The 27,506-nt window shown below is 54.5% G+C and overlaps 1 protein-coding gene across 1 annotated transcript; it reads right to left on the reverse strand.

Annotated features, from left to right (window-relative positions):
- Positions 1–3,880: 3,880 nt before the first annotated feature.
- On the reverse strand, positions 3,881–20,860 carry CDX1 (caudal type homeobox 1). Its single transcript, XM_045998849.1, has 3 exons — positions 20,278–20,860; positions 5,864–6,009; positions 3,881–5,338 (listed from the first exon to the last, which is right to left on the reverse strand). The coding sequence occupies exons 1-3, from the start codon at positions 20,720–20,722 to the stop codon at positions 5,132–5,134; spliced, it is 798 nt and encodes a 265-aa protein (XP_045854805.1). The 5' UTR covers positions 20,723–20,860; the 3' UTR covers positions 3,881–5,131.
- Positions 20,861–27,506: the final 6,646 nt, after the last annotated feature.

Consider the following 27,506-nt stretch of genomic DNA (forward strand, 5'->3'; position numbering starts at 1 on the left):
CTCAGGTCATGATCTCAGGGTCCTGGGATCCAGCCCCGCATCCGGCTCTCTGCTCAGCAGGGAGCTGCTTCTCCCTCTCTCTCTGCCTGCCTCTGCCTACTTGTGATCTCTGTCTGTCAAATAAATAAATAAATAAAATCTTTAAAAATAATAAATCATGCACCTTTCACCCACAAGTGTCGCAGTTCAGACACTAAATCATAGCGTTGCCCTACCATTAACCAACACGGGGAAGACTTTGGGGAGAGTTGAGGATAAGGGCCTGCTGCCTCTTATACCCCTGGAGCCTGGAAGGAGGCAAGAAGGGCTTAAATTGAAGCACAGGCCTGGGTAAAGGGCCTGGCTGGGTCCTGGAGCCGCCTCTCCTCCCAAGGCCCCACCCAGCTGCTCCATGCTTTAAGCCTGGCCTCAAAGGGCAGGCCAGGGGCTCTCCAGAAGCAGGACGAAGGAGCCCTTTGGGCATGAATGTGAAGGGAAGGAGCATTCAGGAAACCCTACTGTGTTCACTGGATGAAGGCTTATATCCAATATCGGATTTGTAATTCTTTCTAACAGCCTGGGAAGACAGGTTTCTGCACCCCCATTCTGCACCTTAGGAAACCATCTCAGAGGAGGGAAGTCGTATACTCAAGGTCGCATGGAATGCGGAATCTCTGGGCTTGGGAGAGGGCAAAAGCCATGGCTCCTGAATCCGAGAAGGCCCAGACAGAACCTCCTGCCTCTCCCCCAGGACCTGTCACCACTTCTGTCACAGGACAGGCTGCAGCTTTGCTGAACAACCCCACCATTAGACACATGGGCTTCATTAGATCCTATGGAAGGTCCAGAGAACCACAGGAAGAGGGAATAGAGGGGAGGCATTTGCTCAAGAGCCCTGGGAGCCTGGCCTCTTTATGGCGCCTTCCCAGTTGTGCCTGTTTCCCCAGACTCAGCCCTTGGGGGAGCCAGTCTTGGGTTCGTGGGAGGGACTAGGACTGAATCTTTCCTTTAACCTTCTTGAAGCAAACACATCATGGGGTGACCACTGAACCTGAACGTCAGTGGCACTCACTGGGGCTGTGAGTGCAAATGGGTCCAGGCTCACACTTTTCAGATGGAGAAACTGAGGCCCAGAAAAGGCAGGACTAAAAAAAAAAAAAAAAAAAAAGACTTGCACAATCACCGCATGAAGCAGAGGTGGGGTTAGTTTCGACAAATAGGAATCTGACCCCACTCAGGTTCTACCTTCCCCTTCCTGCCATCCTCTGCCCTAATACCACAACCCTTGTTGGAAAAGTCTGGTCTTCTGCAAACAAATAAACAAAACTGCAACATCTTCTAGAAGCTATTGTCCACATAAGCCCACCTGCCCAATGAAGCCCCAGTCTTATGATCACACAACTGGCCACGAGTTCAGGCACCAAGCACATTTGACACCATTCCTTCTGCCTTATCCCAGAGCAACTTTGGGTACTCCTGGGCAGAATAACTACTTAGGAATCCTAACCAGTAAATAATCTATCTCCCTTCCCCCCTTCCCACCTCTCTCTCTCTCTGTTTCTCCTGGTCTCACATCAAACCAGAATGGAGATGTGAGCTGATTTAAGGAAAGTGTTAGATGAAAATGTACTTCCTTTTATTATATAGGGAGATATTTTTAAACGCGTATAAATAAACATTTTTAATTTGCTAAAACGTTCAGACTTTATCGCTGCCGAGCATGTGTTTTGTTACACCACGGAGCGGCGACTGCGAGAGATGAGGAATCAGACTGCTGGTCCATCTGGTATGATTCAGAGAAAGTGGCTCCGGAGCAGCCGCTCTGGGATGGGATTGCCCTCCAAGGCTGCCCTGGCTGAGGCCTGTGCACCCCATGCATCCAGAGCTGGGGCAGCTTCCTTGGAGCTCCACAGTCCTCCTACCTCACCCCTCCCCATCATAACACATTACACACTCATGCACACACATACCCTGGGCGGCAGGAGACCTCCCCTATTCCTCATGCTGGACTGAGTCCTCCCCTCGAGCTGAGCTGCGGCCCTCTCCGCTCTGCCCACTGCAGTCCCTTGGCAGTCAGTGGGATTGGCCCCTCCACAGACCGAGGCTCTCGGCACAGGATTAGGGGGCCATAGGGGAAGTTGCATGCAAAACATTGTGCTGTTGTGCCTGCTTCTGATTTGCTACAGGCCATGACCAGGCCAAGCCGTATCTGACGTTTGTCCGGACCCCCGGTCTCCAGCACCAGCTCAGGGCTCACCACCTGGGGGAGGGTGGCATTAAATTGCCGTACTCACGATAGAGGCCACAGCAGCTATTTCTGGCAGGAACGCTGGAATACCTCTCAGGCACTGGGTGGGCTGCAGGGTCTGACAGGACACGGGGGCGGGGGGGTCCCTTTCCTGAGCCATAACACCCCAGACTCTGGTGGAACTCTCTTGAGTGATAGGGAACTCACTCTTCACAAGGCAGCCCCTGACACTGCTTAGAAGTCATTTGAGATCAAATTACCTTCTTCCTGGAGCTCAGAAACCAATTGACAGGTGATCACCAACCAACTTGTGGGCCCCACCCAGCCCCCCAACCTCCCATGTGGGCAGCAGCCACAGCTGACCCAGCCTACCAGGCCTGGCCACCGACCTCCAGCCAGACAGAGGTTTTCCTGTGGCTGGGGACAGGCTTGTCCTACCTCAGACCTCCCAGACTGCCATCTGCCCTCAGCATTGGGGGGGGGGGGGGGGGAGGGAGGAATTTGAACATTGGGCAGGCCTGCCAGCATCACACACCAGGGATGCGACCGCCCGTGAGCAGGTGGCTAAAACACAGCCCCTACCCTAGACACAATTCTGAGATAGGTTCAAGGACTTTATTTCCATTTGATGAGTGAGGAGGCCAAGGCTCAGAGAAGCTTAGTGACTTGCCTGAAGTCTCAGAGCAGGGAGGCCGGAAACCGGAGGCCAGGCCGTCTGACACTGGAGCCTGCTGCCAGGCGAATCCCCCAGGCCACAGCATTCCCACTCCGGAGGAGTGTGGGGTGGGTGCTGTGCAGTGGGGTGCTGGCAAGCACTAGGAGGGGACTCCTGGGTAGCAAAGCATGGAGAATGCCAGATTAAAGAAAGTTCAAGGGATTTCTTTGCTGTAGGGCTTGTCAGAACCTTTGATGTGTTAACATGCCACTGGGCCTCCCCCAGAAGGGTCGAGTCTTCAGGACTTCCCAAACTTATTGGACCTGAGTCATATTTCCTTTTGGTAAGCAAACTCTTCAGTTTTACAGATGGGGAAATGAGGCCCAGAGAGGGGAAGAAGTTAAGCCGGGGTCACACAGCAAATATTTCTGAAGATCAGAAAACTATATCCACTCACTGCCAACCAGCGGCACACCAACCCTCTTCCTCTGATCTTGGAACCATAGTCCTTTTCCTGGCACCACCTTGCTCCCATGCCTTAGACGTCCACCATCTTCGGGGAAGCTGCCGGGTGTCCCAGGCCACCAGCAGGAGAGAGGGAAGTGCCCGCTGCTCTTCAGGGGCTAGTGTGGGGCTGGATCCACCTCGTGCGTTGTTGTCATGGGTCCCAGGAGCAAAGGGCAGGCAGGCTACACACACTTTTTTATGGCTGGGCCACATCCCAGAACAGTAAACAGAGGGGCAGGCCACTGGCACCAGAGCCTTCTAGGGAGAAAAGGCCCCAGGTGGCAGACTTCTGCCTACCTCTGGAAGGGATCTGAGAACAGTAGCTTTTCTCAGGAGTTTTAAAACATCATACTTTAAGTTCCTATTGTTCACATTCTTTTTTTTTTTAACCACTCCTCTTTTCTTGCCCTGACAGCACCTACTAGATCTTTAGGCCTCAATCCAAATATCACCTCCTCCAGGAAGCCTTCCAGATCTTCTGCCCTAAGATGGGAACCCACTCTGGGCTCCCTGGAGGCTCTGTTTGTTCCTTTGATGCCCAGAGCAGAGCTCCGACTGGGAACTGCTGTGAGGCAAGGACTGTGCATTCCCTACGCTTGGCCATGCCTGGCCCATGGAGGTGCCCAGTGAAAGTTGTGGAGTGAAAAATGCGAGCTGAAAGTGCTTGAAAAACTCAAAAACTCTATATTGGGTCTGATGAATCTGCTTGCAAAATGGACTTACAATTTTACGTAGTCTCGTAGACTTATTCTAACAATGTCCTGTTTGGATCTTTCAAACACATTTTAAAGGTGACCTTGCTAAAGAAACACAGAGACTGGAGGGGACTATGCAGTTGTTAGGGGAAGGTGAGGACGGTTTATACTTCTTTAGCATCTTCTTTTAAGGCTGAGTATAATGACTTTTATACCTTTTTTTTTTTCAAAAAGAGAAAAAAATTTATTCTTGAAGCTGCATCCAAGAGGTTCCACTCTATGTACAACATTTGCCCAGTTATGAGCTCTGTTTGGTCCAGAGAAAGTCCCCCGGGGACTCCTTGAGGCCTGGGGCCTGGGGCCTAAGGGACAGCCTAGGGGGGAACTAGGCAGGTGGACCCCTCCCCCCGGCCCCTCTGCCTGTCCCTGTCTGGAGACCCCACAGAGAATGCTAGTGGGGGCATATGGCTTTGCAACCCAGAGGGGACGGTCATCAGAGCCTCTTACTCTGGCCCAGGCTTATGGGTTTTGTGCTTTGCATCCAGCCTAGAGAGGGGTCAGGGTAACTTGTGATGGGGACAGCTGGAGGTAAAGCTGCAGGAAGGGGCAGGTGGAAGCTGACCTCACCCCCTCCCCTTGGGTCATGGGCTGCAACATTCCATCTTCTCTGGTCTCTAACTCCTTCCCCCTGAGTCAGTCCGGTCCCTCCAGCGGCCTCCCACCCTTGAACCCATGGAGGAGGAGGTAAGGCCTGGAGACTTATCATGGCGCCTCACTTAGCCCTCTAGGGATCGAGACCTCCCCCCTGAGGCCTAGAACACAGGAGCTGGAAAAGTCCTTATCCCACAGCCTCTAGGCATAGATGGGCCAAGGGGATGCAGAGGCTGGGTGGCAACTTGTCCAAGGTTACCAGGAGATCAGTGGCAGGGCTGGGGCTCAGACAAGGCCTCCTAGGCCCTAAGCCACATGGCCCACACCTGTGTCCCCAGGGCTTCCCCTCCCCCAGCTCCCCACCCCCCCTCCCCGCCCACAAGGCCGGGCACAGGGCTAGGGCAGATACTCCTCCTTAACAGGCATTGGGGAGGCGGCTCCCAGGAGGCTGGCAGAGCTGGGGCACAGGCCCCCCAGGGGCGGCGCCGCTGCGGCAGGGGGTACTTCATGGGCTGGGGGCTGGGGGGGTGGGGGCTGCTGCTGCTGCTGCTTCTTATTCACTTTGCGCTCCTTGGCCCGCCGGTTCTGGAACCAGATCTTCACCTGCGGTGTGGGAGAGCAGAGATGGGTGGTAGGGAGACCAAACGGCAGGGCACGAGGAAGAGAGGAGGGACAGCTAGGCTCTTATTTCCCCTTGTGGGGTTTATGGCCTCCCTCCTGCCTCACCACCCAGACAACTCACATCCTCCCCCACTGCTCCCGGACCCTAAAGACAATTTCTCTGTCCCCATTTTGTAAGACGCCTCCTCCAGGAAGACTTTCCTTTGTTTCCTGTAACATCTCCCCCAACTTGGGATTTAAACAGCCATCATCCTAGCAGTTGTAGTTTACAGCTAATTAGATCCCCCATCCCCCTACTGGGGTTGGGGATATTGGGTTTTGTTACAAGTGGGAAGATTCAGCAGCACCTCAGTTTCTGCTGTGCTGTGTGACCATGTCAGGAAACTCAACCTCTCTTTTCTCCTCTATAATCTAGAGTCTATAATCTGCCTGACACCCTGGAGGCCAGACTCTCAGTACTGCTCCCGTGGGGATGGGGCTGGCGGCCGGGGGCAGGGGCGCACACACCTGCCGCTCAGTGAGCCCCAGGTTGGCAGCGAGCTCTGACTTCCTCCGGATGGTGATGTAACGGCTATAGTGGAACTCCTTCTCCAGTTCCAGACGCTGGTGGTCAGTGTAGACCACGCGGTACTTGTCCTTGGTCCGGGTCTTCCCTGAGAAGCAGAGGGGCCAGGAGGGGAGGTGAGTGGATGGGGTGGGGGGGTTTCTGCAAATCTCAAGCAGGGCCCCAGGGAGGACACAATCCAGATCCCTGAAAGCAGGACCCTGAGGTGAGGAGGGATGCCCACTCGGTCCTGGGGGTAACAATCGTTCCCCCCGAGGGGTCAGGCTCGGAGACCCCCCAACCTGAGAGGCAAGTGCTGCTCTCACGCCTGTTTGGGGAGGCATGAGGCTCAGAGAGGAGAAGCAGTCTGCTCAGGGACCCAGAGCAGGCTGCTGGTGGAGTCCAGGTTTCAGTCCACCTCCCCTGACCCAGAGCCCTCCTCTAAGCCGCCAGCTCCACCAGCTCTCCCCACCCCACCCCACCCCCGCAGTTTCCCGGTGCAGCAGGGCAACAGACACGTCGGGGGCTTGGGAAAAACACAGCTCCTGGGCACCCTTGACCCTGTGAGCCAGAAAGCCTGGGGAGTCAAGCCGGCATTTTCTTTTATTTTTTTAGATTTTAATTATTTATTTTTTTTAAGCAATCTCTACACCTCACGTAGGGATAGAACTCACAACCCTGAGATGGAGTCGCATGTTCTGCCGACTGAGCCACCCAGGACCCCTAGAATCTGCATTTTTAACAAGCTCCCCGTGTGGTTCTGATTCAGGATCCTGAGACCATGTGTCCTCACACCAGAGACACAGAGGGACACCTCGCAGCCCAGGGTGGACAGAGACCAAGGACAAGTCAGTGGCTCCTCTCTCCAGGGCAGGGGGAGAGTGGGGAAGAGCCACGTCCGGCAGAGGTGGAAGCTTGCCGCTCAGTCCTGGGCTGGGTGCTCCTCACTTCTTGTCAAAACCCTGGTGGCTGCTGGCCCAACAGAAAAGACGAGGGCCTGTCAGCTATCTGCAAAGGCCCCAGCCCTGGACACCAAGCCTCAGGTCTGCCCAGAGCCATCCGCTCCACTGCCTCTTCTGCGGACACAGAGCCATGTCAGGCTCAGGTGACAAATATTTACTGAGCTCCTAGTGTGGGCCAATCACTGGGGTACACAAGCCAGCCGAACTAAAAAAAGTCCCTACTCTCAGTGAAATTAGGTTCCCGTGGAGCCTAGTCAAAATAATCAGAGATCCAAATACTTTGATATGTTAATGCTAAGTATTTGATATGTTAATTGATAAGTATTCCTGAGAAGAAGGCTGCAGGAAGAGGACTGAGCATGCGATTTTAAGAAGAGTAGTTCATGAAGGACTTACCAAGAAGGGAAATTTAGGCAAAGATCTGAAGAAGGTCAGGGAAAGGGTCATGCAGGTGTCTGGTGAAGAGGGCTGCAGGTGCAGGGAACAGCGAGTGCAAAGGCCCTGTGGTGGGACCATGCCTGACATCTGATGTGTGAGGAACAGTGCAGAGGCTGGTATAGCCAGAGTGCCGTGAGCAAGGACAGGGGGGCAGGTTGTCCAGGGCCTTGCTGGCCATGGAAAGGACTCCAGGTTTTACTCTGTCTAGGATGGGAGCCATTGCAGGCTTCTGAGCCCAAGAGAAAGCAGGTCTGATGTAGGTTTTAATCTGGCTCTGGCTGCTGCATGGAGGACAGACTGGCAAGAAGGGGGAAGCACAGACAGGCTTGCAACAACCCAGGAGAGAGAAGGCTGTGGCTTGGCTTCTCTACAGGGCTCAGCCTGAGGGCGGGAGTGGGATTTGAGGACTGCCCGGGGTTAAAGTCAGGACTGTTTGGGGCTGGGATCAGAGGTCTGTCTGGAGAGCATATTAAGAGTCATGCTTGGCCCGGGCTGGTGCGGGGGCCTGACTAAACACCAGTTTCCTTCGTAAGAAGCTCAGTACTCAGCTATAAATAGGAGGCACACGTAAGCACTTTCAGACCTGCACATGTCCACCAGGGCATGGCAGGTCTTGGAATAACTGAGGACCCTGTTCCACCTCAATCAATTGCCCCCATGCAGCCTGGCTTTCATCTCCCAGGGTCACGGCTCTGGCTCTGCCTGTCCCTTGGCATCCCCGTGCTAACCACCCACCCCCTCTTCCAGCTCCTGCCCCACTACCAAGCCCACGCAGCTTGGCAGGACAGTCGCTGGGCTCCCCAAGAGCCAAATGGTTTTGCAGAAAATGGGAGACAACAGATGTTTCTGGGCTTTTTTCCTTGGATTTCTTGCCAGAGCAGCAGAACTTCACTGGACACTTCCACATCCACTGACCTCAGCCCACCACCCGATGTAGCACGGGACAATATCGGCCCTCGGCCAGACCTGGCCCAGGAAAGGGACAAGGGAGTGGCTGCTGAGGCCTTGGCTCCAGATGGGTCCTTCCTTGGCCTAGAAAATTCAACGCTGACTCAAAAACAGTTCTGCCTAATGCGCCACCCCCAGAGCCCAGCAGAGCTCCGAATCTTCACTGGGCTAAAGCCAGAAGGGCTCAGTTTAGTCTCCTGCCATTTTACAGATGAAGAGACTGAGGTTCAGGCAGCTAATACAGATGCAGGAGGTCCAAGTAAGAGAGGCTTTGTAAATCCTTCAAGTCCGAGCTCCCCTGCACAGTTAGGGTCACCAAAGCCCTGAACAAGTGTGGACCTGCCCAAAGCCATGTCACCTGGTCTAGAGTTCCACTCCCTACTCTTGGCACAATTCTTTACCCTATCAGGCTTAGAGTCCATAAAGCCCCCTGAGAAGTCTCCTGAGCCTTAGCAACAGAAGCTCAAACAGCAGACCACCTGTCTACTTGTACTTGTGGGAAGGGAGGGGCCAGATCATGGGGAAGGCGGGCCCCAGAGAGCTCTGGGCCAGGGCTAGATGGTCCGCAGGCTGGGTGGGCCCTTGGAAATGCCCAGAACACTCACATCTGAAGTGGGGGGACGAATCTCCCTTCCCCCAAACAGCCTGAGAGATTATAAGTAGTGCTTATGAAAGACCCTTTTCCTCAGGGACCCAACACTCACTCCCATCTTTTCTGATGAGCAAGTGGGGCTCCATCACACCCATTTCCATAGATGGGGAAACGGGGGCTCAGAAAGGGACCCATCCTTCTTGAGGGCCACCCTGCCTGGTATTGCTATCAACCCTGGGCTCAAATGACCCCAACTGTAGCCTGACTCCTCCCAGATTTGTGGAGCGGGGACCTAGACAGGGGATAGGACTCTAGCTGCATAATTATTTCTCTCTGTTCCAGAGGGGCTGCCAGGGAGGTCCCAGCCCACAGGCCCCATCGCCTCCTTGCTGGGCCCAGGAGATGGGCTGGTGGGCTCAGGAACCACTGGCCAACTTCTTCCTGGTGGAGCTCTCAAATCACACCATTTCATTGCTAAGAAAATGGCTCTGCCAAAGAACAAAACATTTGGTACCTTGCTGTGGTCCAGGAACCAAGAAATCCCATATGCTGTCCGGGGGTAATAATGGCAACATCCTCCTTGGAGCCCAGCTTGGTAACATCTAGCCTCGTTTAATACACACGCACCCTCTGACCCATTAATCCCACTTCCAGGAAGTGATCTCACCGAAAAATGCCCAAAGCCATCGCTGTTTCAAAAGGCACAGGACTAAAAGAAATGTACATGTCTACAAGTAGGGCACTTGTTAGGGGTGCCTGGGGGGCTCAGTGGGTTAAGTGGCTGCCTTCAGTTCAGGTCAAGATCTCAGGGTTCCGCATTAAGCTCCATGCTCAGTGGGGGGTCTGCTTGTCCCTCTCCCTCTGCCCCTCCCCCCAGCTCAGGCTCTCTCATTTGCCCTCTTTCTCTCACTTAAAAAAAATAAATAAATAAAATCCTAAAAAAAAAAAGTTAAATAAAAGATGGCACATTCATGGAGAGCAACATTATGCAGTCATTGAAAAGAAATTACAAAGGTCCTCACATACTAATATGCACCAATTTCTAAGATATATTGAGTTTAAAAAAAAGCAAGACATAGAATATTGTGAATTGTATGTTATTCTTTTTGTGTAACAGCTCGACACACACATACACACACACTCATACGTGTGTAGGTAGAGTTTTTTCTGAAAGAAAATATAAATCAATAATAAGCCTCTGGAGAAGGAACCAGAAGCTGTGGGGCCACAGGTAAGTGAGAGTCTTTGGGATGACCCTTTCTTCCTTCTTTCATTTCTTTTTCTTTTCTTTTCCTTCCTTTCTTTCTTTCCTTTCTTTTCTTTCCTTCCTTCCCCTCCTTTCTCTTTCTTTTTTTTTACTGCGTGCGAGGTGAATTTGTATTTTTTATGATTATTTTTTTAAGAGAGAGAGTAGACTCCATGCCTGGCATGGAACCTGGAGTGGGGCTCGAATATCTCATGACCCTGAGATCATGACCTGGGCCGAAATCAAGAGTCGGGCACTTCACCGACTGAGCCACCCAGGCACCCCTGAGTTTGTATTTTAATGACAGTCAGGAGCCCTGGGCTCTAGCCTCTGAGCCAGAACTCTCAACTGCTCCAAGCCACCCTCCCTTCCCCCTTCTGTGAGCACCTGTGCCACCCCAGGAGCCTAGGAGGGAGGGGACAGGGAGGTGCGTGAGAGCAGCAGGCAGGGAGAGGGCCCCAGGATGAATGATTTACAGGCCCCTGGGACGCTGGTGCAGAGAGGGAAGTCCGGGCTCCTGCAACAGGTGTCTGATGGGGGCCAGCCGCTCCCAGACACCTAATGAATAACCCTCTGGGCCAGATGCCAGTGCAAGGGGGCAGGACAGTGGAAGGGCAGCCCCCTCTGGCTCTTCAGTGGTGAGTGCAGCAGGGAAGACGCTTGGATAACTCACCCGAAGGAGAGGCTTCCTCTTTGCTCTAGCTTTGGGATGCGAGTAATGGCCCATCCACATGCATCAGGCTGCTGGGAAGATAGCACATTTCCCTTCTCCTAAAGCATGCACAGTGGAGGTCCTGGGAAGCTTTTCAAAAGCACAGATTCTAGGCCAGAAATTCAGATTCAGTGAGGCTAAAATGAGACTCACGGATTTGCTACTTGGTTGGCTGTCAGGGGACCCTGACATGGGGTTGTTGGGGCGAACAGACCTTTGGGATTGGGGAAGACAGCTTCTCACTGGCTGAGTGATCGAGGACTGGTCACCCCATCTTTCTGGACTTCATTCTCTGTATCTATAAAGTGGGGATCACTATTATTCTGATAATGGCCAGCCTGTCCTTGTGGCAGGTACTTGTATACATCTCTCAACAACTTATGAAGCTGGGTAGCTGGTACCCTCTTTTTCTGACTGAAGCTCTGAGTGGTCCACACATCTGGCAGGTGGGATTTCAACTCGGGTCTGTCCAGCCTCAGAAACAGCACTAGAACCTCTCACACAGTGTGAGGTCTCCTGTCATTACCTCCAACCTCCAGGGGTGCGGGGATTGCTCCAGAAAAATGGCACACACGGATGGGAAGGTCTTACTCATCCCCAACAGCGACGGGCCAGCCATGGGGCAGAAAGACTGGGAAATGGATCTGGGCGACGGGTGATGTGTTGGATGAGACTGTTTATTTATAAGGTCCCTTCCAACTTGGAAACACGAAGCTCCCAATGTTTGTTGATTCTCTGGTTGGGTTTGTTATTTTTGCTGAAAGAATTCTAAGACTGATTTCCCTGTCTGAGAGCCTAGATACTGGGCCTGCCAAGCTGGAGGAGAGGGGGCAGGAGGCACAGTGGCTGGCGGTTGGGCCTCCCCATCCAGCCTGGGCCAGGAGAGGACAGGGTTCAGCCTCTGCCCCCAGGGCGGGGTGGGGTGGCTCCAAGAAAGTCACATGACCTCTGGGTCAGCACTTCCTCTGCCCTCTTCCTGCTGGGTCCCCGCAGCCCTGGGGGATGACACCACCAGCTCTGGCCCCTGGGACTGGAACACCCTTCCCGCCTCAACCCTCCATGTCCCCTCTCTGTGTGGTCCAGCCCCAGCCTGACTGTGCATCCCGATCCCCCCAACACACAAACACACACGCAGTGTGCTCACAGGCACGCATGCCGGCTTGTTCGAAAAGACTCCCTCCCAGACCCACCGCGTCCTGCTCTCCTGCCTTCTTTAACAGCCCTTGGGGTTTCTGAACCACTAGCTGATGTCAGTAGGTCTTGGTCCCAGTTCTGTGCCATCTGTGTGGTCATGACTAAGTCCCTTCTCCTCTCTGGGCCTCAGTTTCTCCTGTGCCTCAGAAGAGGGGCAGCCCCGAGGGCCTGGAGATTCTGAAGTTCTGTGCAGCTCGGAGCCCTCCTCTCAAGGCTTGGGCCCGGATATGACCAATCCTTAGCTAATGGACTTGACGAGCAACTGAACTTCTTTAGGCTTTGGACGTGAAAGCAGTTTGTAGAGGGCAAAGAGCTAAGGGGATGTCAAGGAGAGCTGAGCTATTAGCGGAAGCGGATGTTAGAGGAGTCCCTTGGGAGAGTGAGGAATGCTGCCTGATAGGGAGACACAGGGCAAGGAACACACTGGCCTGGGAGCGGGGAGACCTGGCCCAGCCACCAGCTGGACGGCCATGTTCAGTTTGGATTAGATTCCCCATCCCAATGGCAGGAGGTGGACTTCTGTGCGGGGCCGCCCAGACCCAGCCAGTTAGATGCTGAATGGCTGTCCCTTCCTGGACCATGAGGCTCTCTACTGGGCCCTGACTGGATCCTTGTTCCAGCTGAGTTGCCAGTCCCAGGTGGCTCCTTCATGGTTCCTCATTCAAGCCCTGGAGCAGGGGTGAGGCTGGCGTGGGGGTGAGGGGTCCTTCCTGCATCTTAGCCAAGCTTCTCCTTCCCACCACTGTCCTCCTTTCCAGGCACAGCGCTCAGTCGGCACTGCGCCCTCTCCTTCCGGGCCACCTGGCCATTGTTGCCTGTCCCTTGCCTCATCTTCTCCATGGAGGCCCACGGTCTGGCTTGGCCGTGGGAGGGAGCAAAGAGGACAGAAACTGCAGGAGCAGGTAGACCTGTCTGTTCTACCCCAGCCTGGCCGCAGGCCAGTGGTGTGAACCCAGCAAGGCCCCGCCCCTCTTTGGATCCCGGGATATTCACCTGTCAACTGAGGACATGGTCCCTCAGAGGGACGTAGAGATGAGGTGTGGGAACCTATTGAACAAGGTAATTATTAATAAAAGTTAGTCAATGATGAAGATGAAGATGACCATAGAGACAGAAGAGGCCTGAGAGGCCCCTCCATGGAGAATAAGGAGCCCGTCGGGAACAGATGACTATTCTAAGAACTCTTGAGAAGGCCTGTCCTGCATTGTCCCAAATGACAGCTCCAAGCCATGTGTGGCTACTTAAATTGAAATTAACCAAACGGAATTAAGAATTTAGCTCTTGAATCATGTGAGCCATCTTCCAAGGGCCAGAGAGACTCCTGCTGCTGGTGGTTGGAACCCTGGACCAAACAGATTCAGAGCATTTCCTCCATCACAGGAAAGTTCTACTGGACAGCCCCAATAACCCAAGCTCCCCGCCACCCCCCCCGCCCCGAGCCAGATGCCACAGCAGCATCACCTCCTAACCAGACTGTGCCTGTCCTCTCTACAAAGCAGCCTGGTCTCCCAGCGACCACCCGCTTGTATTTTTCCATAAAACAAAACAAAACAAAACACAAGGGTCACCCTTGGCCCAGAACAGCCCTTCCAAGACTAGCAAACAGCAACTGTGTCCCTTCAAGTCTCTCCCTGGCCTGAATAGCCCGAGGCCCCCCTGAGCTGTTTCTCAGGGTGTGTTCCAGCCTTGCCCTACCCGGTCATCCTCGACCTGGGTCCCGAGGTCTCCCATTCTTGGTGAGGTCCAGGAAGGGGCTCTGGACTCTAGCCCTCTCCTAGCTCCCTAGGTGACCTTTGCAAATCTCCTCCCCTCAGCGCCCTGCTCCGGGTCTGCTGCTCACCCAGTCTCAAGATGGTGCCTGACACACAGGGAGTACTGGATGAGTCCTTGTGGGACATGACACAGACCTCCTGCTTCCCCGCGGGGCCTCCTCTCAGTAAATGGCCACCGCCCTCCCGATACTCAGGCCAAAAGCCGAGGTGGCACGTCCGGCTCCCACAGCCAATCCATCAGCTGGTCAGTTCAGTCTCCAAAGGACATCTTCCTGGAGGCTTTCTCAAAGCCACGAATCTAATGCAGAGGTGTGCATGAGATCCTGGGGTCAGAAATACCTGCACTTGAGAAAATGCTGGGCACAGGCTGAGTGCTCGGTAGATCCAGCTTATATCTTCATTGCTATGCTAGGTGCTCGGGACTTGTTAAATAGTTCATTCCCCCCTTTTGTGGTGGGGCGCAGATTAAAAACAAACTAAGAAAATCATTAAAACGGATTAGCATGAAGGAAAGTAAGCCTAGAGCTGAGAGCTAGATTAAGTGGCAGGGGCAGGGGCTAGGGGGACCTACTTTAATTAGCTTGTCTCCTCCAGGAGGCGACATCTAAGTTGGAACCTGAAGGTTGAAGAAGTTTCTGTGTCACCAAGGAAGGGGATAAGGGGATGTTCCAGGAACGGCATGTGCTAAGGCCCTACGGCAGAGAATAGCGGAGGAAGGAGCAACAGTGCCAGCTCCCCGAGAGGGCCTGTCTGCCTCGTTCTGGCCCAAATCCCCAGCCTGCCTGAATGAATGAATGAGAGGCACGTGATCAGCCTGGAGAGACCAGCAGAGTCTCTGCCCTGGGATGAGGAGTTTGAATTTGATTTCAAGAGCAATGGGAAATCACCGGAAGGTGCTGAGCTTGGAGCATCAATCTTGGCTTTCACTAACATCTGCTCGCTCATCTGTGTTGATGCAGAGGGACCTATGCACCCCTACAAGCTTGGGGGCTGAGCATGGCGTGGGGAGTGTTCAACAGGTTAACCCACGTTGACTCTAAATGCACACGGTGTTTCCAAATCCCAGGAGCTCCGGGACAGAAACTAGAGGGCCAGTGCATTAAGATAACTTGCTACTGACAAGCCAGACCCTGCCGTTAACAAAGCCATTTTGGACCTTCACAGTGATTCCCTAAGCTCTCAGCCGCAATAGCTGCCAAAGCCGGGAGGTGGGGGGTGGTGGATAAAACACCCAACCAAAAAAAGCCTTCTGCCACCTTCTAACTGGGTCATTCCCCTTCCCAGCTACATCTGAGAGATGAGGTGTCAAACGCAGCTTCTGCCTAGAGGACCAGTTTTAAACAGCCTGGCCCCTGCTGGGCCCACCCTCCCCCATCATCTTCCCCCAGCTCTTCCGCAACCAGCCTCCTCCCCCCTCTGTCCCCCTCCCCCATTGCCCCTCTCCCCCACCCTGGGCTGGGACGCGCATGGGGAGGGGTCCGGGGCTGCTGTGTGTGTTGCTTTATTTGACAGAAGCTCCTTAGGCGGTAGAGTCTGGGTCTGAACCCCACGCTTCCGCATCCTGGCTGTGTGAGCTGCAGCAGGCACCCTACCCTCTCTGAGCCTCATTAACTTTATCTGTAAGATGAGGCCAATAATAGATCCTCATACCTCTGAGCATTGTTATGAAGCTTGAGTGATAAGACCCCTGTGAGGTTCTTGGCACACTGCCCGGCATGCGGTAAGGACTCAGCCAACACCACAGTTCCCAGCTTTATCATGGGCTCCTACTTGGTGCGAGGCCTGGTGAGAAGGATGGGGCTGACCACAAGTCCCTGAGGTAGATGGAAGCGATAAACAAGATAGCGGTGGGCGTTGTTAGAACAAGAACCTGACACAGTGCTTGGAGGGGAGGGAACCCAGGAGGGCTTTCTAGAGGAGACGGCCTTGGTGAAGGTACAGCATTTGAGCTGGCGAAGATGTAGGAGGGCAGGAAGGGTAGTTGCAATGGAGGGAACCAGACTGGAGAGGCAGGGAGTATGAGGTGTGTGTTTCCGTGCACCTTCTAAGGACTGGCAGAGAAGGTCATAGACACAGATGCTCTTCCTACCTACCTTGCCCCAAGCATAGGGGCTGGGCTTGATGGGCACCAGGGCTTCAAGATGCAATTCTATTGTTATCCTGATGTTAGAGTGGAAGAAACTGAGGCTCAGCAAAATGATCTAGGTTAACTTGCCCAAGGCTATGCAGCTTCTAACAGAAATGCACTCCCAGGCCTGAGGCTCCGAAGCCCAGCCCTTTAGCCATCCCCAGTAAGCACTTCCATATCTAGACAAACTAGTGGGACAGTGGCTTCAAGAGTGGGTTGGAGCCAGTTCTCAAGTGCCACAGAAATGGGGCTGGATCTGACAGCAATGTAACAGCATATAACAAAATGGGAATTCCATAGCAATGGGGAGCCATGGAATGCTCTTGAGCAGGAGATGTGCCTTGAAAAGGCAAATCTGCTGATGACTGTGAAGATAGCTGGGGCATCAGAGAGAGGCTGAAGGTGAGAGGCCAGGCTGGTGTCTGTGGCAATGGGCCAAGGGAGAAGTCTGGAATGTGGGGGGAAAGGGCAGGGCTCCTCCCCTCCCTGGGCCTCAGTGTCTCCATCTGAAAGCTGAAGGGACTGGACCAAGACCTGAACCCTACAGCTATAGTCTCATCATCTCAACAAACATCTCCCTCGTTGTGTGGGACCTCGGCCTACCGCAGAGGCCACTGACCAGGGAAGTACTGTTTATTCATAAGGAAGGGATGCTGGGCCTTTGACAGGATGATGTCTGACCCTCTTTTTTTTTTTTTTTAAGATTTTATTTATTTATTTCACAGAGAGAGATCACGAGCAGGCAGAGGCAGGCAGTGGGGTGGGATGCAGACTCCCTGTTGAGCAGAGAGCCCAATGCAGGGCTTGATCCCAGGACCCCGAGATCATGACCTGAGCTGAAGGCTGAGGCTTAACCCACTGAGTCACCCAGGCACCCCGATGTCTGACCCTCTTAATGAAAATGCTGCTATTTGGAGATGCAAACAGGGAGGACCACAAAGGAGAACCCCTTGTAGTACTTTCCTATCCTGGCCTCAGCCAGGTGACAGTAATCCCTCAGAACTGGGTAATATTTTGATGACGGAATGAAGCCCCAGAGCCTCTCTCTCATCTTTCTGGTTCCCACTGTCCCTCCTTAAGATAAAATCTGGGTCATAGGGGCCCTGGGTGGCTCAGTCAGTTAAGCATCTGTCTTTGGCTCAGCTCATGATCCCAGAGTCCTGGGATCAAATCCCACATCAGGCTCCCTGCTCCACAGGGAGCCTGCTTCTCCCTCTCCCTTTGCCTGCCGCTACCCCTGCTTGTGCGGTTTCTTTCTCTGTCTCTCTCTCTCTCTCTGTCAAATAAAATAAATAGAATCTTGGGTGGGGGGGTCACGGGTCATAGTTCCAGTCCTAGCCTCAGTTACATTGAGTCCTCAGCTGGGGAGGGAGGACCATCCCAGGAGGGAGAAGGGAGCAACCAGTCTTCCACCCCTGGCATGCGTTTGCTCAGCTCAACGGTCAGGGGTCCCATCCCTAGGGCTGGGACCTCAGAAACATGTCAAAGCCAAGATCTCATCTCTTCCCTCTTCTCTTGGTTGTTGTTGCTGTTCCTCACACTTTTCCTGTTCATTCATTCAACAAAATGTACTGAGCCCCTACTAAATGTCATGTACTACAGTGTCTGGAAGATAGTTATGGGTCAAATGGATGTGGCTCTGGACCTCATGGGCACTTCTTTGGTGGGTGGGCAGGTGGGTGGGGAAGTAGACAGCGCACAGACACGCAGATAAGGAAGTAAGTTGAAATCAGGGTTGGTGGTCTGAAGGAAACACGGCGAAGATTATCGATATGTATGGGGGAGCCTTCCTTGGGAAATCATGGAGGACCTCTCTGAGGAGACGGCCATTAAGCTAAGACCTGAAGGGTGAGAAGGAGGTAGGCCTGCAAAGAGTTAGGGCACAGGAGCTTCCAGGAAGAGGGAAAAGCAGCTGGTAAGAAGACCTGGTACCACAAGACCAGGTGGCCAGCAACACTTGCTGTGGGGGGCAGGGGCGCAGGGTGGGCACTGGTGTGTACTGACCTTCCCTTTGCCATCCTAGAGAACAGCATTACACAAGCACCATCGTAGAGACCCTGGGATCTTCATTGCCCAGAAGGAGAAACTGTGGCCAAAGTTGCTGGGCGGGGCACAGCCTGGCCTCTCTCTCTCAGGGAGGGTCTGTCACTCCATCCTGATTCTGCCAATTCTGCGCCATTCTGCCAATTCTGGAGCACTGGTTAGAATCAGATGGCCCTGGGCAGACAGGCAGCAGCTTCTAGCTTCTAGAAAGCTGATGGTCCTGAGTCCTTGGCAGAATGGGTCTAACCTGGTTTCTGGGGCAGCCCCTTTCCTTGGGAGCCTGCAGACTTCCCTGGGTTCTCTCTTTCTACTTTCTGGGAATAAAGGGGGAAAGGTTTTTTTGGCGTTTGGGGAGACATACTGCTAGGCCCCCATCTGCCTGGGGACAACAGTTTCCAAATGACTTTTGAGACCAGAGGCTGGCGATGTTCGCAAGTGGCTCCTGTGTCCAGAAAGAAAACGTTTTTTGGCTGACATCACACAGCCTAAAAACTCCCCCGCACCTCCCACCAGTCCTCTGATCTCCACCGGTGCACTCTGTCCAGGTCCTTGCTCCTGAGGAACTCCTCCTGCCTCTGGGACTCATCCCCAACTCCTAAATTGCAGGCACAACACTGGAATAGAGGGGCAGGAAAAGCAGGCTTCCCTCTCCAGGGGACGGACACAGAACCAGAGGGGTGGGGGGGGGTCAGTGGCCCCAAGACACCTTCTCTCATTTAATCTCACGCAGGGTTCTCAACCAGAGTTAATGGAAAGTTTTTCAGAAGTTTCTAGAATCCCTCACATTGTCTGCAGAATTAGGCAACACTTTCTTTCTAGACAGAAGACTTGTATTTTCTCTACCAGATTTTTCAAAAGCTCCTTTTATAACTTCAGCAAAAGTATAAGACCCTTCTCTATCATGTCACAGATGGTAACACTGAGACCCAGGAAAGATGATCAGTTAAAGAGAAGCTATTGTTGAAAGGGTGAGAACACAGGCTTGGCGGTCAGTCTGCTGGGGCTCGATTCCCAGCCCCACCCCCATTTACTGGTCAAATGGCTTCGTGCAAGGATTTAACCTCTCTAGGTTACATCCTCAAGGGTTTAACTTCTGTAAGCCACAGATTTTTCACATTAAAAATGGCTATGATAATGGTACCTACAATAATGTTGTGAGAAATCACAGCAGTGCCTGGCCCGTTAGTAAGTGCCATAACATTAGCTGTCCTTATTTAGCCAAGGTCACGCAAAGGAGAGGCCTCCGGAGGACGACAGGAGCTTCTGTGTCCCTGGGACTCCCAAGAAGGTGCTCTGATTATGGCCAGACCTCCCCAGCATCTGCCCCAGGAGTGAGGAGTGTGTATGGGGACACGGGGGTGAAGAGAGAGAGGAGGTGGGGGAAGTCCCAGGCTCCCTCCCAGCTGGGGGAAGAGGGGGAGGGGACGGACATCAAAGGGTGGGCAGGCCAACTTCCCGCCCCTAAAGCCAGGTGGCCTTTGTCAGGACAGGCCGGACACAGTCGGGACAATGGGGTATCGTGTTCACTTTCCGGCCAACAGGAGTCACTACAGAGCTAAGGCGCAGTCTGTTACATGACAAAGGGGGGACCTATAAAGGAGGTCAGGCCGCCCCTCATTAAAGCCAGCCCTTTGTCCTGCCCCCTCCTCTGCCTTTGAAGAGAGTGGATCAGAGAGGCCTGCCTGGGGGCAGGAGGCTCACTGTCTCAGGAGCCAAACAGTAGCCACCTTCCCAACTGCTCCTGCTTGCCCCTCCCCCAGGGTCAAGAGTTCAGGGAGGGCCCTGGAATGGTAAGGTAGGGACCCCCCACATCAGTGTAACCAAAGAGGGCTCTGTTGCAGTCCAAAGGCTAGGAGTCACAGTCTCTCCCCAGCACTGATGGGGGTGCTGAGACCTGGACAGGAAAGTGGCCGGCCTGTGTCGGCAGGTCGCCCCTTCTGGGGACGGTTGGCAGCTTCCTCTTGGGGTTGGGACAGGGGTGGAAGCGGCAGACGACGAGCGGGGCCAGGGATGCTCAAGGGCGCTGGGCTCAGTCTGGGAGCTGCGCTCTAGTTCCCGCCTGGCCGGGTGACCACAGGCGCGTTGCTTCACGTCTCGGGGTCTCTGTTCCCCTAATCTACACGAAGAGACGAGCCGTGCTTACCGAGGCTCAGCAGGCTGGGATTCGGAAGGGACAGGTTGAGGGACAAGCACCCCAGGACCAGAGTGGTCAGGGAGGCCCCAGTGGAATCCCTTGCGGAGCCGGGGCAGGGGTTAGACAGGGGGCGACTGGGCCTCGCCCTAGCACCTGCCGGTGCCCAAGGGAACGGTCCGGAGGCGCCGGGCGAGGGAGGGGTCCTTACCGCTGCCACCGCCGCCTCCAGCCGCCACGCTGCGCCGCATCCACTCGTAGGGCGTCCGCCTTTGCGCTCCGGGCGAGCACGGTGCGCCCGGGCTGCCGAGGGGCTGCGCTAGGAGGCTTGGGCCCGGCCCAGGGGGCGCGGGCACCGGGCTAAAGTCCGGAGGGGGCCCGAATGCCAGCGGGGCTGGGCTGGCGGCGGGGGCCGCGGGGCCTGGGCCGTAGGCGGCGGCCCAGTCGTCCTTGGGCGCGGAGAAGGGCGCGCTCCAGGCCGCAGAGGGTGCCGGAGCAGGCTCCACGTGAGAGTAGCCGGTGAAGTCGGGGTACTGCGGGGGTCCCTGGGGCGCAGGCGGGGGGCCGTAGGCTTGCGCGCCCAGGCCGAGGCTCGCGGGCCTGGCGGGGCCGGGGTAGACCGGAGAATCCTTGTCCAGCACATAGCCCACGTACATGGTGGCCGCGGGGGCCCGCGCGCATGCTGGGCCCTGGAGCCGCCGCTGCCGGCCGCCCCGACGAGCAGACTGCTCACCTGAACTCGCGGGCCCGGCCGCGGCGCCCGCCCCACCCAGGCCTTTTATAGCTCCGGGCGCCCGCGGCCCCAGCCCCGGCGGGTTTGCATTTCAAAGCGGGGGGAGCCTCAGGGCCGCGAATCAAAGGGGGAAACCCGTCGGGGGCGGGGGGTTCAAAAGGAGACAAATTGCCGCCCCAAGCGGGAGGCGGACGGGCCGGGGCCTGGAGGGGGTTGGGGCGCGGAGGGCGCGTCCCGGGCAGGAGTCCGAGGCTTCGCTAGGTGTGGGAGTCTCCTGCGGGCCCGACCGCCTAGCGCCACCAACGCTTCGTCCTCCCGGGGCCGGCCGCGTGCACCGCCCGTGGCCCCATTTTACAGGTGGAGAAAAGGGATCCGAGGGGCGGCGCGGGGGGACCCCAGGCCAGCGTCGCACAACTGCGTGGGCCCCGTGTTGCACTCCGCAGTGATCAGCTCGAGGTGACGGGTCAACCTGACTTCAAACAGGGTTCCCTTTGGAAGGTAGCGGGTCCTTAATCTTGGGGGGGGGAGGGGTCACGACCCCTCGGAGCCGCCAAAGAAAGCTGTGGATGTTTTTTCCCGGGAAAATGCACATATGCACATACACGGGGCTGCAGACGACTGGGGCATTTTCCTGAGTTGACTCTCCTGAGAAAGCTCTTAAAGAGGAAGTGTATGTGCGTCTTTGCGGGATCTTCTAGGGAATTTTTCACAATTCTCTCGACGAATCCTTTTAGCTCCCCAAACCCGCCCTTTATTTCAATGAGAAGTTTGAAACAGACACAGAAGCGGAGTGTGTAGTGAACCACTAAGATAGCCATCACCCAGCTCCAACCGCTAGCAAGATTTCCTAAGTTATTTCATCACTCCCCTCCCTTTTTTGCTACAGTATTTTAAAACAAATCTCCAACATCATGTCATTTTACCCCTACATACTTCAGTATGCATCTCTAAAACACACGGACGCTTCCTTACATAACATGCCATTAACACATCTAACAAAATTAACACGAATTCTTGAGTATTATCTAACACTCAGTTCATAGGCAAAATACTCCAGATGATTCAAACGTGTCTTTGCAACAGTTGCATTGGGTGAATCAGGATCTAAACGCCCTGATTCATTTATTATAGCTGGGGCCCACGGGAATTTTAAATGAGTCTTGAATCCCCTTACCCTGTTAAAGACTGGTAAACATTTCCTAGCTATCCAAGGGGAAGTGCCTAAAACAGGTGAGGAGCTGGGAGTGGGTAGCAAGGTTGAGAGATCTGGGGAAGGATTCATGAAGAGCAAGACTCTTGGTCAAGAAGTCTTAGAGTGATGGGTTTCTCTTCCCCAGTGGGGGGTTCAGTGTCCACAAGCCGCACAGAGCCACCCCATTTTGTTTGATCCTCCAACATTTCCTGAGGACACCCTAAATGTGCAGACATGAGGCCCCCAAAAGTGGACAGAATCAGGGTGTTATCTATTTGACCTGTCCCTCCCCCGGGTCACCGCATTGGGCAGGGCAGGTCGGAATCAGTTCAAGACTAGACAGATGTGTCAGGATCTGGATACAATTTACAGGGTCCAGTGCAAAATGACTGTGTGAGGTCCCTTGTTCAAAAATTATTAAGAAATTCAAGATGGTGACAGGAGAGAATTCAACCATGCAAAGGGCCCTTCTAAACACGGGGCCCTGTGTGACTGTACAGGTGACACCCCCCCACCCCCACCCCCACCCCAGGAAGCTGACCCTGGCCAGTTTCTTGCACTCCTGGGGTTCTTATGGTATGGTACTCTAACAGAATAGGGGACAGTAAAGACAGGGCTCCCCTCCCGGCTCGGAGGAACTTTTTCCATTGTACAGGTGGAAGTGCTGAGGCCCAGAAAGGAGATGGACCATGCCCAAGTTTATGCAGGAAAATGAAGGCTGGCTGGGGTGGGGGAGGTGTCTGCTTTGGGTTGTCACTCACATGGAGGTGCACAGGGCTGCCTCTGCAGGAAAGGCTCCCTTTCCCAGGTTAAGAAGGGGACAAGTCAGTGAGAGGTCCTCAGAAATCATCTGGAGTGAGGGTTCCGCACAGGACTGACCTTTTTGAGGGGTCAGTAAAAAATTGGAAGTACACAGAGAAGGGAGAAGAGGCCCAAAAGGACTGGGTTCTCTCTCAGAGTTGACAAATTGCTCAGACAAGGAAGAGCAAATCTGGACTGAAGGACTGAATTTGGGGAGGCTGCAGGGCACACTTGGGACCTGAGAGAGAAAGCTGTAGGCACAGACATAGATTTCAACCCCTCCATAATAAAGTGCTCTCTAAAAGGCCATCCAGCACGAAATAGGCTGCTAGGAAATAGAGAGTGAGCTGATTGTCACAGGAAGTATGCAAGGGACTGCTGGAGGGCTCTGGTCAGGGATGCTGCAGAAAGCATGCCTATCCTGGGGGGGGAGGGGGGCGGGGAGACTGGTGATTTTTAGGTGCTCTCTAAAAGCACAAAGGTTGGGAATAGGTATAGGAATTCTTTTGTTTGCGTGTTCATTCATCTGAGGCATATGTATTAACACTCCTCCTTTGTGTTGACATTGTGTTTGATAGTGGGTGAGGCCTGGCCCTTGGGGTTTTCACAGTGGCGGGGGTGGAGGGGCAGGAGAGAAGCATGCGTGAATCAAATAATCACAAATAAAGGTAAAATGACATCCTGGTAAGGGTCCCAAAAATGGGGACATTTGACCCAAAGGCAGGAGACATGGAAGTCTTGCAAGAGGAAGTGACATAGCAGCCAGGGTCCTGTGGAACAGGGAAGGGCATTTCGGGCAGAGCCACAGGTGAACAGAGGTGCTGAGGCCCAAGGGGACACATGATCTGTAGAACGGGATGGGAGGCAGGAGATGAGTCTGATGAGGGCAGAGCAAGGCCGGGGGGAAAGGCCTGATGAGAGGTGTGGGAGGGCTTTCTTGACGGCTTTGAGTGGTAGAGATGGGAGCTGAAAGATGGCAGGGGCTGGCGTGTGGAGAATGAGCCAGAGGACAGGCGGGGAGCTCTAGAGCAGCGGCGAAGCTGTGGACAGGTCCAGGAATGATAGAAGATGGTGCCCAGGATTGGGTGGTGGCTGGGAGATGGGGGAGGGCCTAGGGGAGCCATGCCAGCTTCTCCCTAAGCCCCTCAGTGTTGTCCTCCCCCAGGACAGAGGCTGGGACAGGCCTCCCACTCCACAGACACGTGCTGGGGTAAAACTCTATTTCCACCCTGCCCTGGGCCTGCTCTTTCTTGCGCCCTGCTGTTGCGGAGGGTGAGGTAAACTGGCCTCATTGCTGGATGAGGAAGCACAGAGAGGTTCAGGGATCTAGGCAAGTTCACAGAGGGACCGTGCTGGGTACAGAAGCTGGGTCTCCTGATCCCGACGGCCTTTGTTGCTGCCTAACCAGAGTGCTCAAGGGGTTCTCAACCCAGCCCTGCCAGGGTTTGGACCCTGCAAGGGGTCCAAACCCACCCCTGGTCCACCTAGGGTAGGAGAGCAGGGACAGGAGACTTGACAGCATCCCGATCACGGAAGACGCTTGGAGAGCCAACTTACTCATTTTACAGATGGGGTAACTGAGGCCTCGAAGCCTAAGGGAGAAGGGATTTTTTGCCAAGTCCCACAGCAGGACAGTGCTGTCGTGGAAAACCTTGGTCTTCTGACTGCCAGCTTAGTGCCCCTTCATCCCACCTCTTCTGAGAATGAAGGATTTGGCCCTCCACCTCGTGCCCGAGTGACAATGATGACAATAGCACTGAGAGAGAGAGAGAGAGAGAGAGAGAGAGAGAGAGCGCACGTTTACTAAGTGCCGGGAGCGGGGCCAAGCTATTTGCGTATATTCTTTCCCGTAGGGTGAACTAGGGTCCTGCTATCCCCATCTTGCCGATGAAGCAGCTGGAGCTCAGAGGAGTGAAGTCACCCACCTGAGGCCACAGAGCAGGAGAGTGGCCTGTCTGGAAGTTTTTCTTTCTTCTCCAGCCAGGCCAGCCCGGGAAGATAGTGCACCCGTGTGTGTGTCTCTCTCCTAAACCTGGGATTTTGCTTATACAAATATCTGCTTCCTCTTCCTTCTCTGGCTCATGCAAAAGAGCTCAGCTCTCCCCTTAGCCTCACCTTTAGATGGACGCCCCCCGCTGACCAGAGATCCAAGACAGCCCTGATATGACACCCCAGCTCCCCCCTCCCGAGGACACTATAACTTTGTTCAAAAGTCCCGGGCTGGGCATCGGGGATGGCCGCTCTGCCTCATCTTAGCCTCGGACTTGCTATGTGACCTTGAGCACTTTCCCGCCTGGGTCTCAGTGTCCCCGTATCCCCACTGGGGACCGGGTTGTGTCAGACAGTGGTCCAGCATGGTACTGGGACTGTGTGTGTGGAGAAGCTTCCGTCCATGTCACAGCCTCCCTCTTCCTCTGACCAACCCTTATCTCCAGGAGAGGACCTCCTTCCCTCTGGCTCCCGTGGTGGCCCCTCTCTCCTCGGGCCTGACCACGGCCTCCTGGGGTGGAGTGCAGAGGCACGGTCTCATAAAGATTGTGGCGATAACTTGTTTTTTAAACAAGTTTATGGCCCTGGAAGAGGAAAGATCCTGGGCGGAGCTTGCTGCTGGAAATGCTTTGCTTAAGAGAAGCTGGTGGGCTAACTTTCAGCCTACCCAGATCCCAGCCCAAGGGCTTTTTGACTCACTCTGTGACCTTAGGCCAGGAACTCTCCCTGGCTGAGTGCTTTCTGAGCTGGAAGAGGGGCTGGTAATTCCTGCCCTTTCCACCTCCAGGGGGCAGATGTGAGGCTTACAGGTGGGTGCTGGGGCTCCTGCCAGGTGTCCTTTCCTTCTGGACCCCTCCAGCCCCTTTCCTCTCACCCTCCAGAGGCTAGGGCGCCACCTGCTGGGACTGCTGGGTACTGCCAGAAGGCAAGGCTTGCAGGCTGCTGTCAGTCGTGACCCCTGGACAGACTTGTGGGTTCTCCTCCTGCTCCCTGTGGAGGAGGGAGGCAGTCCCCCAGTACATAGCCGCTGAGGGTTCAGAAGGGATGCTAGAATCAAAGGTCTAGGGGCAGAGTGCCGAAGAAGCACTGTGTCTGACCCATTGTTCAGAGGAGACACAGCAGAGCCAGGGAAGGAAAAAGTAAGGTCACTGCATGAGTCAATGGTCTAGCAAGGACTGGGGCCCAGAAGTCCCAACTCCCTGGCCAGGGCACTCCTGCAGCCTCTCAGAAGGACCTAGTGCTGTGGGGAGGGCAGTCAGTCCAAAGTCGACCGCAATAACCTCCGTACTAGTCCCCCACTTCACTTGTGTTAGCCCGTCCTCCGGAGTGCACCACAGAGACTTGGTCTTATCTGTCACTGTTTAAGATCAGGCATGGGCCTTCCTGACCTTCAGGAAAAAGCCAGGCTCCTCTTGGGCCCACAAGGTCCTGAGACCTGGCCCGTCGACTTCCTCTCCAGCCTATAACCCCCCCATGCCTCCTTTCTGCACCTCACCATTCTTTTCCTTCTACCTAAACACACCAAACTCCTTTTGGCTTCCAAGTTTTTGCATATGCTGTTCCCTCTGCCTAGAACACTGTTCCCACCTTCGTACTGTGTGTGGCCTCTTAACCTCAGGTCTCAATTGATACATTTCTTCCTCAGAGAGGCCTTAATTGACCTAAACAAGAGTCCCCAACTGCCTACCATTATTCTTCATCTCTTCACACTAAACACAATTTGATATTATTAATTTGTGCTTTCCTTTGATGTTCGATGTTCGTGAGCTCCATGAGGGTGGGGCACACAGTAGGTGCTCAATTAATTTCCATTGCGTGGATAAGTGGCAAGAGGGACAGCATGGCCTGTGAGTCAGAGACCCCATTCCAGACTTGCTGTGTGCCTTCTTGCAGGTTTGAGCCTTCTCTGGGACCCAGCGTGTCCAGTGTGGGGGAGATAGGTGGCCTCTGATGGCCCCACTGTTTTGAGGATCCTTGAGCCATCTGGGTACCAGAGCACACCCTTGATTTCTAGGGTACTGAGCCTGAGGTCAGTGGGAGGCTGAGAGAGGCCAAGGCAGGCAGGGCCTCATCTATCTCCTGGGACCTTGGCAGAATTTGGTGGCTATAGTTTGGCCTAGTAAGAGCTGTCCTAGAAATCTAGGGCAGGAATGTGGCCTGAAGTCTGCCCCCCTTGGTTTGTCTGTGCAACCGGACAACTACCATGCTGAGTGTCCAGGACGGGAAGGGGCAATTCCCACTGTGTGCCTGTTCTGCCTCCCTCGCTGCAGGTACAAGGGTCCACCTGCTCAGAGTATGCAGGGTGGAAGAACACTGTGCTAGAGGTCACTGCTAGAGGTCAGCTGTAGGTACAAGGATCTACCTTGCTCTGGGTGTGCAGGGTGGAAGGACACTGGGCTAGAGGTCAGGATCCTTGCATCCCAGGACCTCTCTCTCTCTCTGCTAACTTTGGGCAAGTCTTCTCCACTCTCTGAGCCTCAGTTTCATGCCTGTCCTATGGGCACACTCTTAGGACTCCCCCAGATATCCAAGATGACGGTGCTGATGCCTGGGACATGTGTGCTGCTTCCTTGCCCCAGGCCTAGGGAGCCTGGGAGGGGGGCAGTGCTGGGAGCGTGGGAGAGCCAGATGTGGTGACTGCTGGCCCTGCCTGAGTGAGAGCTGAGCTGGCCTACTGGGAATTCTCCCACTCAGGAGCCCTTTCCGGGCTCCCCTCTCCCTCCCC

This window comes from Meles meles, chromosome 3 (assembly GCF_922984935.1).
Source record: "Meles meles chromosome 3, mMelMel3.1 paternal haplotype, whole genome shotgun sequence".
NCBI lineage: Eukaryota > Metazoa > Chordata > Mammalia > Carnivora > Mustelidae > Meles > Meles meles.

Coding starts and splice junctions, on each gene's coding strand:
- CDX1 (XM_045998849.1), bottom strand. CDS start 20,722: ATGTACGTGGGCTATGTGCTGGACAAGGATTCTCCGGTCTACCCCGGC. Junction 6,010..20,277: donor TGGAGGCGGCGGTGGCAGCG/GTAAGGACCCCT, acceptor TCTGCTTCTCAG/GGAAGACCCGGACCAAGGAC. Junction 5,339..5,863: donor TGGGGCTCACTGAGCGGCAG/GTGTGTGCGCCC, acceptor CCCACACCGCAG/GTGAAGATCTGGTTCCAGAA.